This window comes from Nothoprocta perdicaria, unplaced genomic scaffold, assembly GCF_003342845.1.
Source record: "Nothoprocta perdicaria isolate Ctin4 unplaced genomic scaffold, notPer1 scaffold_45, whole genome shotgun sequence".
NCBI lineage: Eukaryota > Metazoa > Chordata > Aves > Tinamiformes > Tinamidae > Nothoprocta > Nothoprocta perdicaria.
The window spans coordinates 2,267,156-2,291,953 of NW_020455699.1; the positions used below are offsets into that span (position 1 = coordinate 2,267,156).

Here is a 24,798-nt window from a genome sequence, read left to right on the forward strand (position 1 = left end):
GCGCCCGGGAGCGGCTCCGCGGCCAGGCGAGCGCGGCCGGCGGCGGGAACGGGGCTCTGCGCGGCTACGGTGGGGGGCGGCGGGCGGGGGCCGCCGCGGCCGTTGCTTGACCGTTGCTTGACCGTTGCATGACCGTTGCATGATCGTTGTTTGACCGTTGGGGCCCGCGCTGCGTTGTGCCCGCAGCCGTGAGGGCCGCGCGGGGCCTGCCCGCGGCGCTGAGCGCCCTCGGCGCGTCACGCGAGCGGCTGGCCTGGCTCATGCAAAACATGCAAAATTCAACCAAATTCCCCAAAATGATCTCTCCCCCTCCCCTTTGGGCTATGGGGGGTGAGAGAGAGAGAGGATGGGAGGAGGAAGAACACCCGAAGGAGCGGTGGCGGTGTTGCCACACGAAGGGCTATAGCTGTTGCTGCCCGCGGGATGTGTGCGGTGCTGCTTTGGAGGCGGTATTGCTGCGTGCGGAACAGCGGATCCGCAGCTGTGGTCGTGTGCCGAGCGGGACAAAGCGGTGCGTGGAGCCGGCTCCTGGCCCTGGTAGTGCCCAGGGAAGCGTGGTAGCAGCGGAGCGTGTGCTCTGGAGCAAGTCCTGAGTCCTGGCTGCGGTACCAGGAAAGCGTCTTGGGAATAAAATACTTCCCAGGCTAGAAGATTTTAGTAATACAGAAGTTGACTAATTTGTATATCGCTTAAAATACTAAATTATTTCTGCCTGTGTTATCTACAAGCTGTAATATCTCTGATCCTTTCCCTTTGAAAAAGGGATAAGCCCTGTTGGTGAGACTGTCATTGGTCAGAGGCGGGTGGATGCAGTTGGTGAACCAACCTACCTTTAAAAAATTGTGTTGTCGGTACTTCAGATAACATTGCCTATGCTGTGAAAACAGCTCTCACTTTATTTTACTTCTCTTTAAGGCTTTGGACTTGGAAGCAAGTCACCCGGTGGTGGAAGCAACAAAGTCTATATGTTCTTTGGCTTCAGTGAGGCTTTGAGGGGTGTGTCTGCATTTAACAGCCAACAAGCTGAAAAAATTTTTATCCCCCATTTTGTGCACTGCAGTTCTAAAATGGAGCAAACCCACAGGAAGGCTTTTCAGATGAAACATATGTTTTAATCTTCTCCTAAGGGCCTCTTACCAATATTAGGTGTTTTTTTTCCTCTCTGACTTACCTCTTATTCATTTCCTAGAAGTTTGTGACTATGGATCTGTCTCAGAGTTATTTTGACATGGGATACTCCGTTTTATTTGAAGTGGGTGCTGCTTTGGAAATGGCTCCTAGCAGTTGATTTGTTCTGATAAATAAATACATGGTTGCTGCTTGGTCTGGCAAGCTCCCAACTCGTGTTGAGCCATTACCAGAGTGTAAGCAGCTCTGTCTTTTGCACTTCTGTTCAATTTAGTTAYGCCTGTTATGATGAAAGATAAGAAGCTTAACARCACTTTATTTATTTATTTATATGCTTTCCCTCTGTCCTGTCCACTTTCTTCTCTCTCTGTTTGAAGAATAATTTTTCCTCTTTCACAGAATTGTAGAATGGAATAGAGGTCGGAATGGGCCTCTGGAGATCATCTAGTCCAAACACCTGCTCAGTTAGGGACACATGGAGCACATTGCACAAAAAGGTCCTTTCCACCTTGTGTATATGTGCATATATGTGTATATGTGTGCATATGTGTGTGTGTGTGTGCATATGTGTATGTGTTTTGTGTATATATATAAATGTGTATATATGTGTATATATATATACATATATATATAAAATGTATATGTATCATGGAATCAGAGAATGGCTGAGATTGGAAGGGACCTCTAGAGATCATCCAGTCCAACCCCCTGCTCCAGCAGGGACAGCCGGAGCACGGGGCACAGGGCAGCATCCAGGCGGGTTGGGAAGATCTCCAGAGAAGGAGAGACCCCAGAGCCTCCCTGGGCAGCCTGTGCCAGGGCTCTGTCACCCTCACAGGGAAGAAGTTCCTCCTCACATGGAGATGGAGCTGCCTGGGTTTCAACTTGTACCTATTGACCCTTGTCCTATCACTGACCACCACTGAGAAGAGCTTGGCCCCATTCTTCCTACGTCTCCCCTCAGATATTTATACACTGATCTCGACCTTCTCCAGGCTGAACAGGCCCAGCTTGCTTAATTTTTCCTCATAAAATGGATGCTCCAGTCTCTTAATCATATTTGTTGCTCTTTAGGGCTCCTAAGTTTATTGTGAGTGTTCATTAGAAGTGTTTATATCCTTTGAAATCTGCTAATCTTTATTTGTAAGCTTATTGTTAACTGTCAGTTTCTGTATTTTAGAGTAATAACCTCAAGAATGCTTTTAAAGTGTGGTTATGTCATTGAGATTACTGCAGAATGTTAGAGAATTTTTAATCACGTTAAAGTCAAAAGATGAATAATCGCCAGTTCAGCCATTTTGTTTCTAAATCAGATTATTTCCTTTCTGCTTTTACTGCAATCTCTGTTAAAATTTTCTGGTTTGAGCTTTAGCCTGTTTTTCTCCTTGGGCATACGCAGGTTGCGCTTTTGGAAGGTAGAATTGGGATCAAAATTTGGCTCATGAGCATCATTAAAACATTAAAACTAGTGCAACCTTGAGCAAAGGGCATATTTCTTAGTTAATTGGAGGGTAAAACCTCATCCCTAGTGCATCAGCATTAGTAGTAATGTAGATTTTTTGCCAAGTAACTTACAGGAGGCTAGCAAAATTAATGTTTGTGATCCCTAAAGGATTGTTTTAAGAGTGAATACTTGTTTGGAATGTGCTTTTTCCTTTATTCTGCTTACCATACCCCCTTAATCTAATCATAAATTAAGATTTTCTTCTAGTTAAATGTGTGATTTTTTTTTTAAACCTGTGCAGTGAACTCTTGATGACAAATCAGAAGATGGCAGTGCTACTCTGTTTTTCACTTAGTTGTGCATGCTTGTTTGTTCCTCTCACATTTTCAGTTTTCTTGAGTTTGAGCTGAGGTTTTTCTAGGTGGTGACAAGAGCCTATAGTTTTCTTGTTTGCTTGCTTGTTTGTTTTGTCTGTGTCTGTGTGTCAGTTTTACACCTTAATCTATTACATTAAGTGGTAGTGTCTGTTGTAAAATCTGGTGAACATAAAGCCAGCATTAGATGAGAAGGGGAGAAAATAACTAAGGATCTGGTATGTTGCCCACTAGCATGAAAGTTTGGTGGTTTTTTGATGAAATTATGTAGCAGATTTGTAGCATTGTGTGCAGTGCTGAATAGTGTCTTGCAATAAGTCAGAAGCAACAGAAGCCATGTTTTGTATACAAGCAGCAACTTACTCTGCGCTTCTATAAGAATTTAAGATTATCACAGGGTTTAAGAAGTGAAGTTTAATTTCTACTGGCTGCTAATATGTGGCCGAGATAGTAAGAACAATATGCTGTGTAGGATGCAGTCATTAAAAAGGCCAACTCTAAGCACCCAGTAAGCATTTGGAGGGTATTTTTAATTGGGATATTCCTCCCCTGCAAGAAGTCCTTACCTAAGGATCCTCACTGGAAACTTTTTTGTTTCCAAGGTTCTAGAAAACTTTAAGATTTGCTTACTCTTATCCTGGTTTCTCCTGCCTTTATACTCCCCCGTATCTCACATATTATTGGATTTGGGTAGCTCTCTCAGACTTAAGTGCTAACCCATGTTGCTGCAGAACTGGTTTTAGTGATATATAACGTTGACTTCTTTTGACATGATGAGGCTTTTAGCTTTCAAGCCAATTAATTGTACTTTTGGCTTTACTTCCATGTGTTCCCCTCTCCCATGCCCTGTCTTCATACTAAACTTTATTTTTTAGACTTGCTTGTCTGATCATGTAGAACGTGCAAACCACAGATCTCTGTTCTGAGAATTTTGTATTTATAAACCTGTTATTACCATGGGCTATATGCTGAAACCTGCCAGCTCATAGCAAACAGTGTATTCGGTGTCTGAAGTTTCTCAAAGATCTTGTTTTCTCTGCATCTGTAACTTGCTGTCCGTGCTGTTCGTTTGTTTTATCAAAACTGCTTAAAGAGGTGCAAAAGAGTATCTTGGGGTAGGAGGGAATAAAGAAATAGAAGCTGATCAAAAATGTGTGAGGGTAGGTAATCTAAGCAGAGAAGAGTATGAGGAGTTTGGGCTTTAGGGACAGAAGAAGTTTGAGAAAGGGAGGAGCAACCACACTAGTCTGTGATATTTATGTTAGTAGCTGAGCGAAAAGGAATCTGAGCAGTTCCATATGAAGGGGAGGGAGAGGTCTTCCCTTCCCCAGCTTGTGGTGGAAAAAGCAAAGTTTGGACAGTTTGTGAAACAGGAAGTGGTACGCTAGGGTTAACCGGTGAAGTGTGAGACAGCAGGGAGACCACATAGCCTTTGGACTGGGCACCGTTCTGAATGTTCCCAACTTCCTGGACAGCACTGCCACGTACCCAGAGCTGTGAGTCCRAGAGGACGGAAGCAGGCGCTGCAGTGACCGGGATTCCCCTCCCGAGCTGCCGCATCCTGGGCGGGCTGTGATCACACATGGTGGAGGTGGTTGCTCTCCCACAGAGGCTTATGAATGAGAGGGGAAAATATGAAAATAATATCTCTCTTTTGAGTTTTTAAGTCCCCCCATCCCTTTTCTTTATCACTGCATTTTAGAATCTAATAATTTTGCAAATTTGGTTTGGTAGTGCTGTATCTACTTAATATTCTTCTGTTAAAGGCTAACGAGAAAAGGACTGCAAAGTCTTGCAACACTTCTACTTGCTTCTGCCTTTCCAGATATATTTTGGGAGTGGGGAGGACAGCATGCTTGGAGCAGAAGCTGGCCGCAACTTGAACCTCTGATTGCTTTAGGAAACTTTAGAAAAAAAAAAATCGCTATGGAATTTTTGGAAAGCAACTCCACAGAGCCTTTTTGGCCATTCCACGTAGACAGAGTATTTTATTTTAAAAAGCAAGCACTCATCATCAGCTTTTAATCACAGCATTAGCTGAAATCAAGCAACAGATTACAGAGCCTCAATAAAATAAAATGTTCCTAGCAGTTTTTGGTCAATGATGACTTGCACAATGGAAAATTCTTTCCTGCTTTTCGGTATACAGTTGGAAGAAAAATGGCTTTAGAAATGCTTTTACAGGGGAATGTAAACTCATGTAATTTGATTAAAAAAGACCATCTTATCATTATAAATTCTTCCGCTTAGTAAAGTTTAACAGAAAACTAAGTGCAGTTCATTTCTAAGGGAAAATGTTTGATGTGCTTAAACACAATGTTTAAGTATTGTGATGTCCTTCACACACACAGGACAATGCTTTTCCCATGAGACAGTTATTGACCTTACCTTCCATCCTGTTTGAAGAGAAGCTTTTAAATAGAATTTAAGGGGTTCTTCCAACCTAAAATCTGTCATGGAGCTGTCACAGAGCTTCCAGGAACAGCACTGCACATTAACTGCGTCTTCATGGGGCTGGGCTCAGGCATTTAATTTTGAATAATTTATACAAATTATGCTTGCCAGAGGGATTAGAATTTCCTTTTATGTGGTTTTGATGAGACGTTTTGTAACCAAACCAGGACTAATAGTGACATCCTACTGTTTGCCTCTTTCATTGTGGTAACAAACATATGAATTCTCCCTTCCCTCCCCCCTCCCAGGTTAAACTTAAATTGCATGTGCATTTTGTTCTGATGCATTTAGAACATGCATTAGAACAAAAGTAACAACAAAAGCCTTAGCCATGAGGATTATTCTTGTCAGAGAGGAAAAACACTGTAATTTTTTTAAGTGGTGGGTTTTTTTATATGAACATGGGTATTTTTACTCAGAACATTATCTAAGCCTTTTCCTCTTGAATTGTTAAAGGAATAAGCTGGCATCCTCAGTAGCTGTTGACGTAATGGATATTGTGGAAAATGTTTATTGAGCCTTTCTGGTTTTTGTATGTGTAATTATTTTATGTAGTGCTTTTGTTTTATTAGACTGCCATGAAGAATTGTTACTTTAGGGCAGAGTCTACCTCACTGCTGTCCCATTTAGGAATTTTGGGAAGAGGCAGGATTTTTTACTTGCCACGCCTGCGCTGAAGAACAAAAATCTCTAGGTGTTCATGAAAGAAATACTTCATGTTTTTCCTTTTTTTTTTTCTTTCCCACCCACAGCTTTATAACTGTATACATATGCTTAATAAGCATATATCCTTACATATTTAAAACTAGTGGATTCTTAAGATTTTTTTCTAAGATGTTAGGATACTGCTACCATAATGTGGCCTGCAGAATAAAACCCAGATTTTTAATTTGTTTTATTACTTAGGCTGTCACCAGGCTAGGAATCCACTTGGGTTTTGCAGGTTTTGTCTTTATGGAAGATTTGCCCAAGCTTAATTCTTTCCATATGATATTCTTAGTCCTTTATGTTAAATCAGTTTCAGTGCAAGTTTATTTTCATTGTGGAATTTCTGGGGATTGCTATAGCTGACCTAAAAGCTCTTTGGATGGGCCGAATCAGGATTAAAGGTTAAGTTGGAGTTGGGATGCCGGGACTGCTTCCTAGCTGTGCTGCTGGGGCTTTTCGTGATGTTTGGTGAGATGGTTACGCCAAAGGTGTGACATCCTAGAGCACTCGGTGATGTGACAAAGCCAGAGAAGGCTGCAGCTTCCTGAATAGCAGAGCTGATCCTGTGGCTCTCTGCTGCCGGGACAGGAGGGGAGGTTCTGGTCCTCCCTTGCCTTTTGTTACAGCTTGCCCTGGCTCCGAAAATAGAAGAATTTTTAAAAGGAGGCTTGGAATTTGAAATATTATCATGGTGCTAAAAGTGAAGGAAAGAAGGAAGGTAGAGGGGAACTAAGGCATATCATGCTTGAGGCTGCTCAGATCTTTTTTTTTTTTTTTTTTTTTCCCTTAAACCCTGCATGGTTGGCATTTGAATTACCAGTCCCGGTGACTTGAGTGACCAAGACACAATAAGGACCACTATGCTGTTTAACCATATTTTAATTAAAATATTTTGTCTGGTTTCTCAAGATAGGCCTTTTTCTTTCTTCTTGCAGGTTTTCGTAGCTGAAGGAAAATGATGGAAGAAAGTGGAATAGAGACAACTCCACCTGGCACACCCCCACCAAGCACAGGCGGAGCTGCTGCTTCTGCTACACCTGTATCACCAGGTACGGGAACTTGCACATCAATTTGGCTGCATCTGTTCATGTGTATTGAAGCACAGCAATTCATCCTGTCCGGTCCTGTTCAACTTATTCATTAACGACCTGGGTGAAGGGCTGGAGTGCTCCCTCAGCAAGTTTGCCGACGATACCAAACTGGGAGGAGTAGCTGATAGCCCTGAGGGCTGTGCTGCCATCCAGAGGGACCTGGACAGACTGGAGGACTGGGCGGCGAGAAACCTCATGAGGTTCAACAGGGGCAAGTGCAAGGTCCTGCACTTGGGGAGGAATAACCCTGGACACCAGTACAGATTAGGGGTGGACCTRCTGGAGAGCAGCCCCGCAGAGAGGGACCTGGGTGTCATGGTGGACGACAAGTTGACCATGAGGCAGCAGTGTGCCCTGGTGGCCAAGAAGGCCAACGGGATCCTGGGGTGCATTAAGAAAAGCGTCTCCAGCAGGTCGAGGGAAGTGATCATCCCCCTCTATTCAGCCCTGGTGAGGCCACATCTGGAGCACTGCGTCCAGTTCTGGGCTCCCCAGGACAAGAGGGATGTGGAGCTGCTGGAGAGAGTCCAGCGCAGGGCTACCAGGATGATCAGAGGCCTGGAACATCTGCCCTGTGAGCAAAGGCTGAGGGAGCTGGGCCTGTTCAGCCTGGAGAAGAGGAGGCTGAGGGGGGACCTGATCAGTGTSTATAAATACCTCAAGGGAGGCAGTGAGGAGGAGGGGGGCGGCCTCTTTTCAGTGGTGGGCAGGGATAGGACTAGAGGAAACGGCCACAAGCTGAGGCACCAAAAGTTCCACAGGAACTTAAGGAAGCATTTCTTCACTGTGAGGGTGACAAAGCACTGGAACAGGCTGCCCAGAGAGGTTGTGGAGTCTCCTTCTTTGGAGATCTTTAAAASCCGCTTGGATGCAGCCCTGTGCCMCGTGCTCTAGGTGACCCTGCGTGAGCAGGGGGGTTGGACTCGATGACCTCTGAGGTCCCTTCCAACCTTCGGCATTCTATGATTCTATGATTCTATGATCCCCAAAATGTTGCAGTTGATACAGTCACAGTACTGTCCCGCAGATTAATTGAAAATTTAAATTGTTTATTAATTGTGGAAGTGTTCAAAATGTTACACTCTTCCATCATTCAGTCTCATTGAAGTACTAGATTTTCTTCACATATCTTTACTGGTTTAAATCTATCTTTGTGAAATGAAAAGTGAAATTATGTCTGAAAAAGAGCATTGAGACTGCAGTTGAGTGTAGAAGCAGATTTAATGATACTGGGCAGAATGAAGAGCTCTTATGCAACACTACCTTTTCCCAATTTAATCTTCTGTTATCTCAACAACATTTGTTTCAACTATTTTTAAACTGTAAGCCCTTTGCTAACGTATTTTTCACTCTTTCTGTAATTCTGCTGTATATTCTTATTCATATGAAGAGAATTATTTTACAGAACTGAAATAAAATGGTCACTTAAGTGGTAGCAATTAACATGAGGATACTCTAGAAGTCCAGGACAGAACATACAGCAGCATATATTTATACTTGTAAGCTTAAGTAAAGTTCAGTTAACTTCTGTATAAGTCAAGATTTCTTGACTATTCCACATCAGCACTAATGCAAAAGTAAGTTGTCATGTTCTTGTAATAGCTGGGCACTTTCTCCTAATTCCTATTTATTCAGGAGTGAGTAACCAGAAAGTTTTGGGCAGGCTTCAGCTGCCATGAATTCAGTAGTCAAAGGTTGAATCGTTGTTTTTTAGCTTATGACAAATAAGCAGGAAAGAGGGACATGGTGTATAATATGCTACTCAGTTTTTGGTGACAGTATCAATGTTGTGTGCAACTAAGCAGAACTGAAATTCATTTTGAAGAGTGAGGAAAAACTTGTTGAGCAAAACTGTTATTTATTGAAATATTTTAGAAATATATTTTTGAGTTTAATGATCTGTCTTTCTAAATCTTTTTTTTCCTTTTTGTCAGCTTTGTCCAGTCCCCTTGCTACTACACCAAGCATGTTGTCATCTTCTGCGTACTCTTCACCCTTACCAGCTGCAGTGTCTCCAATTCCTCCTGTGATGACTTCAGCTCCTCTTTCATTTGTGCCTTCTGCAACTGTTTCTACTATTGCTCCGCCTCTGACTCCTACCCCAGCTCCTGCTGCATCTTCAGCTTTCAGTACCTCAATGCCCCAGTTCTCTACACCACCTCCATTAAGCTCTACTCCCGGCCCTGGTCTTCCTGCACCACCTACTGGTCCCCCCATTTCAGGATTTTCCATGACTTCAACTTATGACATTACCAGAGGTCATGCTGGTCGGGCACCACAGAGCCCACTGATGCCATCGTTTTCAGCACCTCCAGTCACAGGTAACCTTTTGTTCATGCTCTTTGTGTTTCTGAGAGGGTATTCTGGACAGCCTGTTCTGCTGCTCTACTAGGCTCCTGCACATTCAACTGCTGTATTTTTCCAGGTGCATCTGGTTAACGTAGCTGTGTGCAGAAGTGACAGTAGCCTTTAAAGTACAGTCATAATCTAGGTCAGAGATTATCCTTTAGGAGAATTCTCTTAATGTCAGAGGATACAGAAGTATCTCTATGAGCTGTGTTTTTGATTAGCTTATGCACGACAGCTGAGCTGTACGTATGTGTACAAAATTTGTTTAGACCAGAGTAGAGTTCAGCCATTATACTTCCATGACTTCAAATTGCCATAATCTCATAAAAAAAGGTGAAAATTATGTACAGCAGATACTTGTCGCATGACACAAACTTCTATTTCCATTTTTTTTTCCAGCCACTGAATTGCATTAAAACTGCTAAAAGACTGCATGTCTTCCATGCAATCAAGTGCTATACTTGCTGAATTGATGCCATTTTCTGCTAATGGGATAGAAACTTGGCCATTCAGCTGTGATTGGTTTAGGCTTTTAAAATTGTTACTGATACATTTTAAAAGTGGCGTGCGTTAGGAGGATGTTTGAAAAGTCCATTGGTTGTGCAGTGTAAAATAAAAGGCTCCCACTTAAGGCTAATGTTGCGAAGGCTATTCAGATAGGCTTGAGTAGTGGGGTAAAGACTCATACTTTTAGTAATTAAGTTTCTTTTGTTTCCTTTTAAACAAGTATATCTTTTTTTTCCCTCTTTTTCTACTAAGTTTCTGCACTTAGCTTTCAAAAATTTCATACTTGTATTTTTTTTTCTTGTTATGTGTGAGAACATTTATATATCGTTGCTTAGAGAGCCACCCATTCCTATTCCTATATTGAAGAACTACTTTTCCTAAGATAAGAATACAATAGGAAGCACTACTGTTAAACTAACCTGCTAAGGAAATTGATGTTTAAATTTATACATGATGTCCAGGCAGGGCAGTCTCAATTCTATTAGTAGACATTGTCTGCTTGTTTATGGTAGTTAAATTTGCTAACATTGAACATACAGAGCTAGTCTGAGTCCTTCAAAATATAAAAGTGGGTCAACCCAGTATTCTTCTGTTCTTCCTGCTCATTTTGTTAAGAAATTCACTAAAGTAAATGAACACTTTTTTTCCCTCCCTCTTGCTAGGTGTTTTGACAGATCCTGTTACTCAGCAAGCAACTTTCTCATCACCTTTGGTTCCTGGAACTGCAGGTGGCTCTGCAATCACTTTTCCTGAGGAGCATGAAGACCCTCGAATATCTACAGCCCAGAGTGGAGCTGCTGGTGGAGGACTGTGGGGATTTATAAAGGTACTTTTCATGAGTATGCTTCATAATATACTATTTTTTCTTGTGCCTTATATGCAAAGTGGCTATTTTTTAATAATAGTGTTTGTTGCTTTGCTACGCTTTTGACTTTCTTTTATAAGAAGAGGAGGCATGGCATGAATAGATGTTATAGGCTTGTTTTATTTCTTGTAACAGGAGGATATATATATTTCCACGTTCTGTCAGTGTTGTGTAAATCGGTTGAAACTTGAGAGATTAAGGTTCTAGAAGGCTCTAAGACTTGATTCTTATCTTTTTGCAAATCCAGTCACTGTGAAGTAAACTGATTTACCTGCTCAGATTTCTTTAGATATATAAATATTACCTCCTAATGAACTGAAGTGTATTTCCATGGAATACAAGTCTTTTAACATATCAGTCTCTTAGGTGAGAGACAAAAAACCCTATCTCTTCCATCAAAGGAAATTTTATCTGAAAAGTCCCTTAAAATACCTTCTACTTCTACTCGCAAGCATAACTTATATAGTACAGAGTAGATGCTCCAGAACAGTCCGGTCATCACGAGCAGCAACATTTACTAGTAAAATTCCAGCCGCCTTACCTATGTGGAGCTGTGAAAGATGTCACCTATAAGCAGCATCAGAAGAGTGGGGTGGAGGAACACTGACTTGTGTTTAAGAGCAACAGCATTTTCTGTTATAGCTCAAACCAAATGTGAAGGGAGAATAAGGATTGGTTTCCGAACAGGAGTGAAAGTCTTGGAGAAACTTTCAAGATCTTTAGTACATTCAAAACTGAGAGTAAAAGTGTTTTTTGATATGACAGACTGTTAGCCTTGACTTCAGTAGTRTATCTCTTGACAGTGATACAGTCTTAAAGAGCTAAATTAATCTTTCGTCAGTGCATTGGGACCACAGTTGTTACACTGGATTTTCCAGAGAAAGATGTCTTCTCATAACAGTGAAATATCTTCTTTCTTTCAAATAATAATGTCCTCCTGAAATTTATGGTTAATAGAAATAGAAAATACAGATAGAAAAAAAGATTTTTCTTCATCATTGTGCCATATTGTGCCCTTGATGCTTTCAGCAAATGTTGATATTCCATATTGATTCTGTTGCTTTGTTGAAATACTAGTGCTCCTAATTAAAAATTAGTTGACAAGTCAATTCCATCCACATTGTTTTGGATTGCAATTCAAAAGGTATCCTGTCTTTACTCTTGAAGAAAGTGCTTATCTCGAACACCAGGACTAAAAACTAAATTTGAGGTTAAGTATTAAGCGCTCTACTTTTGGAGTGTTCTCTTACCTCTTTTTGAGAATTTCTAGTTTGAGGGAATGAGGAATTGCTAGCTATGCTGGAAGCATTAGGTTCTTGATGTCTGTAATGAGCACATATCAGTCTCCGTACTCTTCCAAAGATCTGCCAGAATCAAGGAAACAAACTAAGGTTCAGTGTAGAAATTCATCCTGGATTCCTCGTTAACTTGCATATTTAAGTTTTTAGCATAGCTAGCCTTGTTTCTACTCCTGAAATAGTCTGAGCAGCCCCTCCCCTAATGTTCTTAAAAAATTATAAATCTTTCTTCTAGATTTCCTTTCCTAGATAATATCCAAGGCTATGAAAGTCAAAAATTGACAAGTAGTGGACCAGAATTAAGTGGAGCAGTCTCCGTTCCTTGGCTCTGTCAAAAATGTCTAAGCCTTAATTGTTTAGTTTTCTTTATCCAATTGTGTCTTCAAGGTGAGTGCTCTGCACAACAGTGAGGATATCTGGACCCAGGAACAAAATATTTCAGTGTGAGGTGTGAGATATGGCAATACTTCTTACTAGCTGTACAGTATCTCCCTAGTCTTAGGAATGTGTGTTTTTGTTGTTGTTTGCTAAACTTGCAACAGAGAAATAGAAAACATTTGTACTTAACAGGGGAAAAGCTTTGCTGAGCAGCAGTTTGGTTATTTCAAAATAACTTCTCTAATTCTGCAATTTGCTGAGATATTGTATAGGTAAACTAAGCAAGTACATTGCACGACAATGGATGTGTATGGTGCTCTTCTGTGTAATGTCTGCCCTTTAGTGAAGCAAATATAAACATGTGCAGTTGCAAATAGACCGCTTCAAATCTAATATTGCTAAAGAAATTACATAAAGTTTTCTGCAAAACAGTTTCCAGTGATTCCAGTGATTCTCTGAGTGATTCCTTGTTAGTGTCATTTTTTCTTTCACTCCGTGATCTTATATGAATTTCTATAAATTGTTGTGAAGAGATGCAGGTGTTCATTTGGATTATTTGCAAGGGACAGGACGGAGTTTGTATTCTTATTTAATGAACTTTTAAGTCTGACAGCAGCTCCACCTACGATTTGGCTGGAGAGTATAGAATATCTTTCCAGTATTGTTCAGAATCTATTTATAAATTAAGAACTTTCAGCTCTGTTGCTCCAGAAGTATTTGTTAGTAATGGGCCATTCAAAAATAGATCCTATTGTCTTTAAAAAGGTTAGAAAAAAGATTCTTCAGCTTAAGTTTAGCACAGTCCAAATCTAGTCTGATGCCTGTAATTAGTTTCAGGAACCTACGATTCGGTGCTCAAAGCCCATGGTCCCAGAATATGATTAGATATATCGTGATCTGACATTGATAGGGATGTTCTTAATCACTTAACTAATGTGTTAATGCAGACAATGATGATAAAGGTGATGTCTGGACTAAAAGTTGTAACTAAAACAGTCACGGAGTTATAGACCCCTCCTGGAACATGTACTGAGAACTTTTATGCAGTAGGTGCTACAGAGTGCACCTGTGGTGAGAAAAAGCCAAAGTACTTTGATGTTTGAAAGTGTAGGGGTGGGATTTTTAGTGGTAATATCTTTGGGCTTCTGGGGAAAAGGGCAGAAGATTAAATATGCGAATCTGTTTCTTGTATTTAGGGTGTAGCTGGAAATCCCATGGTGAAGTCTGTTCTTGATAAAACCAAGCATTCAGTAGAGACCATGATCACAACGCTGGATCCTGGCATGGCTCCATATATCAGTATGTATTTGTGAAAAATGATTGAAAATTAAATGCAAACCTTACCTTTTTTCCACAGTTTGTCAGTTTCTCTATTTGAGTCTTCTGCCATCATACAATATGGGGTTTAAAATACAACATCTCTGCCAGTCTTGTCAGATGAATGACATACATGAATATTACTGTGTAGGTCCTCAGGTTCAGCGTAGAAGAATCCAGAAGGCAGTAGAAAAGCTCAAAGAGGCATAGGGCCGAGGTATTTACCTTTCTTTTGAGACTTGCATCTGTCCTGCAGCTGCTGCATGTTTTTAGTCCAGTAATAATAATAATAATAATAATAGGAAAATTGGCAAGTCTAAAATAGTTCCTGATGCCGTTATTTGGATAGTTTAAATTTTAAAATAGTGTAGTGAAGTTGAAGGATTGCTGAGCATTGAGCCTGCAAGGGAAAACCACTACATTTCTGTTACAGCTTGAAAATTTCTGGGAGGTAATGACTTGTGTGGTATGTGTTTGGTTGTTGTTTGTTTGGGGGGTGCGTGTATGTGCAATTAGAATATATTACATTTCACTTCAGAAGTGATCTGAAATTGCTACTTCATTAATACATGGAAGTAAGTAAAGACGTAATTTGACCAAACCTGTAGTCTTCAACTAGTAGTACTGGCACAAGCAGTCTCCCTCTTTGTGTGCCAGTACAGCATTTTGTCCGGATGTAAAAGAAGCAGATCAGGAAGCTGATCTGGCTGAGAGGTAACTATAGCATTTTTTATTTTTTGTTTGTTTTTCTGGGTGGTTCTTCAGCTGGACATACTCTGTGATCCAGCTAACCACATGGCTGCACTGTTTTACTAATACATCACACAATGTGGAATAAAAGGGGAAGGTGACCTAATTACTGAATAGTAGTTAATGCTCTTAAATTTAAGTGAAAACATCCCAGCAGCTCACTAACGGAGAGACAGTGGGATATGAAATCACTGAGAAAGTATTTGCTGACAGGGGGAGCTGGGGAACAATGCAAAGCTACAGTAAATGTTGAATGTGCACAGTTTAGGGAACTGTAGTTAACATTTGCCTTAACGGTTCTTTTTTAATATGGAATTTTTCATGATGTGGTGAGAGATCTCTGGGTGGTTTGGCACAGCATTCATCAGTTTGAATAGCGTTATCTAAAGTGAGAAACCATTAATAAAATGGTTTGCTTGTCAGTTCAAGTAAGTGAATTCTGTGTTTTTTCTCTTTTTTTAAACTTTCTTTTTACAGGAACTGGTGGAGAACTAGACATAGTTGTTACTTCTACTAAAGAAGTAAAAGTAGCAGCAGTTAGAGATGCCTTTCAAGAAGTCTTTGGAATGGCTATTGTTACTGGAGAGGCTGCACAGTCTAACATTGCACCACAGCCTGTGGGCTATGCTGCTGGATTAAAAGTAAGTAGATATATAACAGCACTAAAGGCATTGAAAAGAGATTATTTCCAATGCAGAGAGCGTGGAAATGTTCACCGTGAGGAATCACATTTTCCATAAAAGAAAAATGAGTTTAGAGTAGTAGTAGTAAATCTTTCTTTTTTGTGCCATCTGAATTACTGCGTCTCTTTGAAGCTGCCTTTGGGAAATGCAAACTCATTCACAGCAAATGAAGTGTAGAAATATGTGGGTGTTTTTTTTAGTACTGTAATCAATTGCCACTCTATTCAGGATTCCTTTTGTGATAATACTGTAGTTTCAAAGTACATTAGACTTTTGTCCATCTATTGCCAGCACAAAATGTTATGAATACTAGAAATGTGAGGAGACCCTGAGGAGACTTTTTCTCCCCCCTAATTCTGTACACCAAACATAGTTTGGTCAACGCATATCACAGTGGTGACCCTGATGTTTGAGAAATGAATGAAAGTGTATCCAGTTTGTAGTATCAACCAGAGAAAGCAGAGCAAAGTCTGTGTTTTATAGAATGATTAATGAGAGTTGTATACCTGTGTTGTGCTGGTCACCCTGATTTCCTTTTTATCTTTACACATGGATGAGGGTATAGGTAGAACCTAATGTATTTAACTATAGTGCAAGATTTTCAAAATTATTAGATTCAAAAATAGATATACAGAGGAAGGAGGAAAAAAAGCTATTGCAGTGCAACCATTTTTSTAGTGGATCTGGTCCATGTCCTGAGTTTTGCTTCTTCTGATGTTCTTACTCCAGCAGTAGGCATGTTAAATAATGACTTTAACAGTGTCTTTCAGTAGCAAAGCTGAAGTTTCTTATGTTTTTTTGACTGCTTTTTCCTATTTAGGTTGTCCTCTGCAGTTAGTGTTCTTTGGGTGTACCTAGGTGCAACAGCCTCCTGGTAAATAGCTATAAAAAAAACCTGCAAAAACAACCTGGTATCCTAATTCTTAAATGCAAATCACATATACTTTAGCAGGGAAGTATATTTTCATGATAGCTCCCCCTGGGGGGAACACTGACTGGGCAGTGTTCACAGAGGTAAACTAATATATATTAGCTGATGTATATTAGCATACTAGCGGATGCATTAGCTGATGACAAATTTATCATCAGGTAAAGGAGAATAAGGTACAACTTGCAGACTTGTTTGGCCACTTCTTTATGGTATTTGTATTGCTGTTACCAGTTGATAGTATGCTGGAGTGAATGATTTCTAAAGAGACAAAGAAGTTCTCTCCCGTGATGCTACAAAGTTGATCTAAAGCCCAGGCATAATAAAGGATTTAAAACAAGCAAGCTTTAAACTGTAAGAATATTTTTCTAAAAGAAAAATATCCTGGCACTTTAATTGATAGTGAGACTTGGAACAGTTACATATTGGGAGTTTTTTGCATGCTAACTTAAGTCTCTGTCATGGAAAAAAAAACAAGCTACAAATAGCTACAAATGCTTAATTAGTTTTCTTTTTTCATTTTATTGTATTTTTTATGTGTTTCCAGAATTCTGGAATGAGCTGGAGTTTTTTTTTTTTTATTTGGCTTCAAAATAAGAGTCATTTTTCCAGATCTCTGATTTTTTTATGTATATTTTTATATATATATATGTATATATATTCTGCCTAATGTGAGAAGTACATTCCTCTAAAGCTGTGTTTACTCTTCTTTAGTGTACTGCATTGAACTTAAAGCAGAATTTTGTCTAAAAGCTTATGTTACCATTTAGGGAGCCCAAGAAAGGATAGACAGCTTGCGTCGGACTGGAGTAATACATGAAAAACAGCCTACAGTATCTGTTGAAAACTTCATTGAGGAATTGCTTCCTGACAAGTAAGAACCTCAAATACTTTCTTGGGTGGGAAGAAAAAGGAGTATTCTTTTTGACTAAAGAGCATCTGTAAAGAGGTATGTTAGCAATAACCCCTTGGGCAGAAGGAGAAAACCAAGTCTGTCTACAGTATTGCTTTGTCAGACTTGATTTTGGTAGTGCTGTTCGGCTATTTGTCCAGGGAGTCTTGACAGTTTAATAGACAAAATTGTCAGATTTATCAAGATCCACAGTAATAAAACATGGTGAAGTTATTATGTCACTGAGAAAGGTAAAAAATGAGGCACTTAAGGACATAGTTTAGTAATCATGATATTGAAGGGCATACGGTTGGACTTAATGGTCTTGAAGGACTTCTCAAACCATTATGATTCTATGTTAATATGACAATTTGGCTAGCAGCTTAATCTTTCATTCACTTTGTGAAACTGTATGCAAATCAGGAAGTATATAGGGAGTTAGTCTGACATTTGTAGTAATATGATTATATCAGATAGTGCATGAGCCATTTTCCTTTCACCAGCGATATACTTTTCATTTTCCTGCAAAAATAATTGTTTCCTTAAACATCATACTACAATTCAAATTTTTAACATGTTTTTTGACAAACATTTTTACCAGCACATTAAGGACAACGTCATGTTTGTCTTAATTTCTGTAAATGACAAATTTTGAACTTACTGTTCATCTTTGCGTTTTTGTCAGGGTCTTTGTTGGTACTTACTCTGCTTTTGCTCCCGTTCTAAAGGTACATTAGCATCTCCAGTGGAAATGTCTCATGCGTGGTTTTTCTAAAGTAAATGTAATTAGGAAGTATTAGTTTTTCTGCTTTGTATTTAGTTTTCGTGTTCCATTCTGATTTAGATGATTTGTCCTATTGCCACAAAGGAGTAACTATGACAAGAAGATCTGTTTCAAAATAATTAGACAACGTTTTCAGATTTAAAAAGAAAATTTATAAGTATTCAAAATGGGAGGAGCTGACCCCGGACTTCCTTCTCATTGGAAGGAGTGTTAACTCCTCTGTTCACAGATAGCAGTCCCGCATAAACATTCTATACTTTTGAAACTAATTAGAGCAGAAACAAAGAATAGCTTAATGCATACTTTAATTTTCATACAATAGGAGATACTGAAAATGCCCTTGCATAGTGTTACGAAAAACAGTTGGAGTATTTTTAACCCTTTGATTCTGCAATGGCTTCCAGTCAAGGTGGTAGTACATGATTTGTAGTGGTTCTGAAATGAGTGGTGGTGTTCTGAAATGAGTGGTGGGGGATCCAGTCTAGGTTTTAAGATGCTGCTGAATATACCCAGGTGTGTTTGGTGGAAGGAGGAATTTCCAGGTAACCATTCCAGTCCTAGGAGCCTCCTTGTCTAAGTCGGCACATCAGTCTGTGCTCACAGCTGAACTTCTCAGTCATGCTTTAGCTGTCTGAAAGATACTGCTTCCCTATTCAATTTCATATCCCAATTACTATTTGCAGAGGAAGTTGCAAACTCTTTTATGTGTATACTTCCTTTTGGACTCTAATTCCTTTATTAATTCAAAGCAAGATCTGTAACTATGGACCTTTCTTGGCAGTCTTTTTTAGTTGCATGCAAGAATAATTACCACAGTGCATTCCTGTGCTCTGTTCTCTACAAAGGTACAAGTAAATGCTTCTTCCTGAGTGACTCTTGCTTTTGTGCTTGTATTTTTCCTGTGAAGAAGGATATTTCTTCTGTGGCAGCTCTGCTGTTGTAAAAACTCTGCAATGGGAGTTGAATAAAATAAGTTAATGATGATGCATTAGCCTTGGTTTTGTTTGTATCATGTCAGTGTTTGTTGATAGGGAGAAATTATTTAATGTTTCTGCAAGCTAGACAGGGAAACATTTCAGATACTGTTTCAGTAACCTTTACTGGAACACACAGTGTCTTTTCTGGAAGATGCAGAAATGTTTCTCTGAGCAGACCATTCAAGTGATTGTAATAAGATTAGACCTCAGAAGACCAGTAACGTCTTCTGAATATAGAGCAGTAATGAAAAATAGGGATCTTGATAAGTGGAGGTTATGTTAAAGAAAATTACTTAATCTTACCAAGAATGTGTAAAGACTGTAGGGTAATAAATGCCTGAAGGAATGTACAAGAAGAATCAGTACCTCTCCCCGCCAGCATTCCTTGCTTCCTTGTAATCAACATGCGTTTTAAATAAACCATATATATATGTTGCAGTGTTCTTCAGTATTAGCTGAAGAATTATCAGAACCCATTAATGAAGCTCATTATTCCATATAACTATGTTTGTTTGAGGTTCCCACTGGAGCGGAAGTAACTTACATGTCTTTGCAGGTGGTTTGACATAGGCTGTCTGATTATTGAGGATCCAATTCATGGAATTCATCTGGAAACTTTTACCCAAGCAACGCCAGTGCCTTTGCAATATGTTCAGCAGGTGAGTTGTCTTATTTCTTCCCAATATAGGCTTACTAGTTGAGACACAACATGTAGATTTTAATTTAAGTTATGATGCCGGTTCTTGCTGGTGATGCTATTGATCCAACCTGCATTTTTTGATTTTATGAAATGAGGATAAAAGTACCTGACAGTAACCATGAAGAGTAGTTATTAACAGCTTTTAACTCCTACTAACCACTTTGTCAAGAAAACTGTTATTAGAGTGTTCTTTTAAGTTTTCAAATTTAAAACATGTATCTCAAGAACATGTAGTTTGTAGTTTGCATAGTTCGATTTCATAAAGGATATAAATAGTGTTCTTAAAAAAATAAGTACTCATTTTCAGTAAAGAAATCTTAGCAGTGTAAAAATTGCCTTAACCTAGTGCATTAAGTGCAGAAGGTGCTCACATACAAGTGGAGGCTTCTTTTCCTTTCCTTGGCTGACTTCTCATGTGCCCTGAATGTCAGCTGAGGTCAACAATGCTTTGTACTTGTGTAGTGTGTGGCAGGCGAGCAGGAATGTAGTAACTGTTCAGGGAAGAGCTTATATTTTGTTCAGTCACAAGCTTACAGATTGAGATCTCAACACTGACATTTTAGTAATGCTCAGAAAACCTAGGTGTTCGGGTTTTATTCAACAGCAAGTGGATAGCATGCTGTATTTGTTACTGTAACTAAAATTCATTCCTCACGAACGGCAGCTACCTTTTTTCAAATTTTGTGTACACTTATTTCCAGCATGAACACATGGCCTCTGACCTAAAAAACAAAGTAGATTTCCTCCTCTGATTCTGCTGTTCTGACAAAGATGTGGAGTTTCTGAAATGGATGAAGTCTTCATTTAAGTCATGGTTCATCCCATTGAAAATAACCCAGTACTGTGCACTTCTTAAATGTAGCCAGTAGAATTCATTTTCTCTTAAGGTTGCTAAGATTTATTTGGCATGCACTGGGAATGGCTCCCAAGTCCAGCTGCTGCATGTTGCCTGATAGCAGATGAGAGTCATACACTAATTAACGCTGGATTAAAATCTCTTTTAAAAAGTGTGTTTCTCTGAAGAATTTCAGAACATAAACTCCTTTAAGTTTGTTCTGAGGGAATAGTTTTGACAAAAAAAAAAGGTATTTTTGTAGTATCAGCCTTAATAGAGTGAACATTTGAGGGATTGCTATTAGTTGTTATTTTTCAGAGCTTTTACAACTTTGAAAACTGCTGAGTGGCAAAAGAGGAAAGTACTGTCTTCCAAAGAATTAGCAGAAAGTATAGAAAAGATAACCTACAGGAATTGATTTATTTAATAGCTGCGACTATTTTAAAAAGTTTTTAGTCTTGTTGTTATGTTTCAGTTGATCTGTGCATAATCTAGTGGTGAATCATACAGTCATCACGCTCTCTTTGTTCTTTGTTACCACTCTGTCCCTTCTAGAACCCTTGACAGATTTCTCTTAAGAACATGCAAGAAACATTCATTCCCTTAAATCTAGTTTAAATCTAGTTAAATCTAGCCTAGTATTAAATCTAGTTTTTAACGTCTTTAAGCAAAACTCAGATTGCTAGAGGTGAATGGCCAGTAATTGAAGCTTCTCACATGCTGGAAGAAGAACAGAATAAATTTATATAGGGCATGCAATGTTTTGTTATGTTACCTATATTAAGTCTTCTATAAGGCAAACAAAAATCTACAATGTTTGTAGAAATTCTTGCTAGCCACATATTTTGCTGGCTTATATATTGGAAATAATGGTAAAAGTACCTGTGTAGGATAGTTAGTATTTTTGCTAATGGGTTAGTACAACAATATACCTTTTGCTACATGCTCTTCAGAGTAGTACAGGTATTTGAACATCAGATATTCAGAGAAGGCTTGGTGAAGCTGGGCTGTGTTGAGGTGAAGTATGAGTGATGATTTTAGGACTTGTTAACAAGATCACCGATAGTTTCAGAGTGACCAGACACTGTTAATGTAAAGTGGATGTGTCTTTCCCAATAGCATATACCAATAGCAAGTTTTCTGAGCCTATAGGGTAGGGTTTTTGATTGCTTACAACTCTGAAGTAAACTTTGCATGCTTTGTAAAGGTGTATTTCAGGGCTTATGTTGAGAACTCTTTTCTGTTAAGAGATCTGATGTCATCTCTGCTGATACAGAGGTTGCAACTATAGTGAGAAACTACTACAGTATTCTTCTATATGAAGTTTACTTGATTTTTGGTAAAAACAGTTCTCATCTATAAAGTTGTGTGCAATTGTGAATCATAATAGGGAATTATAAATCATTATCAACTCCCTCTTAGAGTACAATTAGATGCACTCTATCATCTACATTTTACTGCTGGTACATTCTGAGTAGTGAGAAACTTCCCCTCCTCTCATCTCACTTAGGAAGCCAGCCCCTTATGTGCATCTTGTTAATAACAAAACTTCAGCTTTGACATAGGATGTGTGTGTGTGTGTGTGTGTGTGTGTGCTGTATGCTGTCATTGCTACAAAACAGTAGTGAGGCTGAAACATGCTATTGAACCTTGGCCTGCCTTGTGCGCACTAGAAAAAGATTGACTAGGATCTTTGTCAAAGTGAAATCCATGCACATTTGGTCCTTTCTGTACTGCTTTGAAGACCCGCATAGTATTAAGAGCAGTGATGCTGAGGCTGAAGGCCATCGAGCCTTTCACTCTACGCGGTGTGGCTGGAGGTGGATGACTCGGGTGAGCATGAGAACAATCAAATGCAGTGATACTTCCTCACTGTTCCCCTTCTGCTTCCAACTCCAGTCCTCTGTGGAATTGTTACCCACTTCAGTTTATGCTTCCTCTGTGATCTCATGCAAATAGCTTGGTCTCCTCTTCTGCCAAGTTCAGGTTTCTTGCTGCTATTGGTTATTTGTCTTCTTCGCAGGGACATTTTAACAGTTTTTTTAAAAGCCTTTGGAAGGTGAGAGTCATTGTACAAATATGTATCATTATCAATTCCAGCTGCTGGGTGCTTTAAGAGTGAAGACTGTTTCATGATAATSACAGAATGGCTTTACTTTAAGTGTTGCATTTCAGTTTTAAACTATTCAGATGCCATTTGAATCTTGTTACATGTAAATCCAAAAAGCAGTATTGGCTAGCCAAGTTATAGAGCTAAAATCATTTGCATTGCAGTACCCTCTTAATTTACATGGCATACCAGTCCTAGGAGTATGATTACAGATGAAACTCATTAGCARCGAGCTTAGAAACAAAGCCATTCATTTATTTGTCGCTTAATAACCTCTTCTCAAAATGTTACCCAGGCTCAGAGTCTCACTCCTCAGGACTACAGCCTCAGATGGTCAGGCCTTCTGGTGACGGTGGGCGAAGTGCTCGAGAAGAATCTACCCAACGTCAACAGGACTGACTGGCACCTGGTGTTCACCGGCATGTCCCGCCGGCAGATGATCTACAGCGCGGCCAAGGCGCTGGCAGGAATGTACAAGCARCGCTTGCCGCCCAGGACCGTTTGAAAGAAGGTTGCCCTGTCCCGCTTGAGGAGCACTGCCTGTGCTCCTGGAGTCGAAACCAAGGCTACGTATTCTAATGCTCAGTGGATACAACACAGATTTGTAATCTACCTGTAACTGCATTTTACTTTTAAAGAATTGAAGGTACTTTCCAGTAGTGGGGATAAATAATTCCAGTTTTTAATAACCAGATGATTTCCAATATGATTCACAAAAGAGGAAATTGGAACAGATACATTTATAACTGGGACACATAGCACTACAGATKGTCAAATGGGATGTGCTATTGTTTGACACCTTAATAAGCATTTGCTGAGATATTAAATGTTTTATTTACTCGTGTTTTTAAGGAGTCTCTTTGTTTAGCTTTTACTATTATAGTAGTAATTATAAATACGTTGATAGCATATCTTCTGTATGTGTTTGAATGCAGAGAGACTACCTGCTGTGTTAGATACTTTCTTTGGGTGTGTGTTTAGGTAGTACTTCACACCTGACAGGCTTGGTGTCTGTATTTAAGTTCTCAGGACTGATGCTGGGGAGTTTTTAAACATCTAGCTGTGAGCTGCTTAGGAAGAGCACAAATCCATGCTCAGATGGTTAAAGTCTGGGCAAATCATTCTGAATTTCTATTTTCCATGCTGCAGGTGTGTGATTTTTTTCCACATTGCATTTTCCATCTTCTTTTTTAATATATATAGCTCTTCTGTAGCAGAGATGAAATTYATCTCATTCTAAAACACTAGAAAAAAATCAAGTTGTTTCAGTGAATTTTAGATCAGATGCCACATACACAAGAAGTTATCTCAGCATTGCAGTTCCAGCAACATAATTTACTCCTATATTTCCAAACTTTATGTTTTATATGGAATTATGTGATTTCTTCTATCACGTTGGGGATATTAGCAAGTTAACATGGCACTTGCTATCCTGAATTTTCTAAAACATTTATAAATCTTAAATGTGTGTCTTGATGTTATGGGCTAATTGTTTCTCATGTAAGTCTTGATTGGTGTCTGTTTTTCATAGCTAAGAATGTCCTTTATCTGTGCTCACACAATCTTAAATCTTTATTCAGAAATACAGAAGTAATTCTGAGTGACAATATTTTGGTAAAAATTCTTTTTTAGAAACAAAGAACAAATAATCTTTTTGCCTTAGAAAACTTTTCAACTTATATTGTTCTGCCTTTGCCTTTCTTACCTGCTTTCAAGGAACCCTTTTATATACAATATACTGTAAACCAGCTTGTATTTGTACCTAGTGAAAGGCTGTCTATTTCCAAGTAATATATTTTGCCTTAATTGGCTTCCTCTGTAAATTAGCTGAATAAATATTTTTCCTACATGATTGTGCCTGTTTTAAAGATACATCTTTCAGTGTAACTGGTATGGAGGGTTTATCAGAATTGCAGTATCTTTATCCTGTTTGGCACATATTCTAACATCTGTCTTGTTGGGGTGGGGGGGGATGGAAAAAAGACAAACCCTGAACCTGATTCTTTTAAGGTCTCTTTTTAGGAGTTCCACTGTTCTTTGTATCATAAAGTAAAAGGGTGATACGAGACTTATGTTTGTCAGTAACTGTTTGTGCTTGTTTTGCTGTGATTTCAGTTTGTGGTGTGTAGAGTGAAATACTCTTACTGTTTTCTCCAATTTTCCCTGCTACAGCTTCTTTTATGGTGTAATAGAAGAAGAAATGACCTAGTCAGTAGGTTGAAGTGC

General features: G+C 39.2%; 1 protein-coding gene across 1 annotated transcript; it reads left to right on the forward strand.

The window, feature by feature from the left end:
• Positions 1–7,039: 7,039 nt before the first annotated feature.
• Positions 7,040–24,424, forward strand: PRRC1 (proline rich coiled-coil 1). The gene is made up of 8 exons (XM_026046608.1): positions 7,040–7,157; positions 9,134–9,520; positions 10,718–10,881; positions 13,793–13,895; positions 15,141–15,304; positions 17,045–17,148; positions 19,484–19,586; positions 22,868–24,424. Exons 1-8 carry the CDS (start codon positions 7,064–7,066, stop codon positions 23,075–23,077), a joined length of 1,329 nt encoding a protein of 442 aa, XP_025902393.1. The 5' UTR covers positions 7,040–7,063; the 3' UTR covers positions 23,078–24,424.
• The last annotated feature ends 374 nt before the right edge of the window (positions 24,425–24,798 follow it).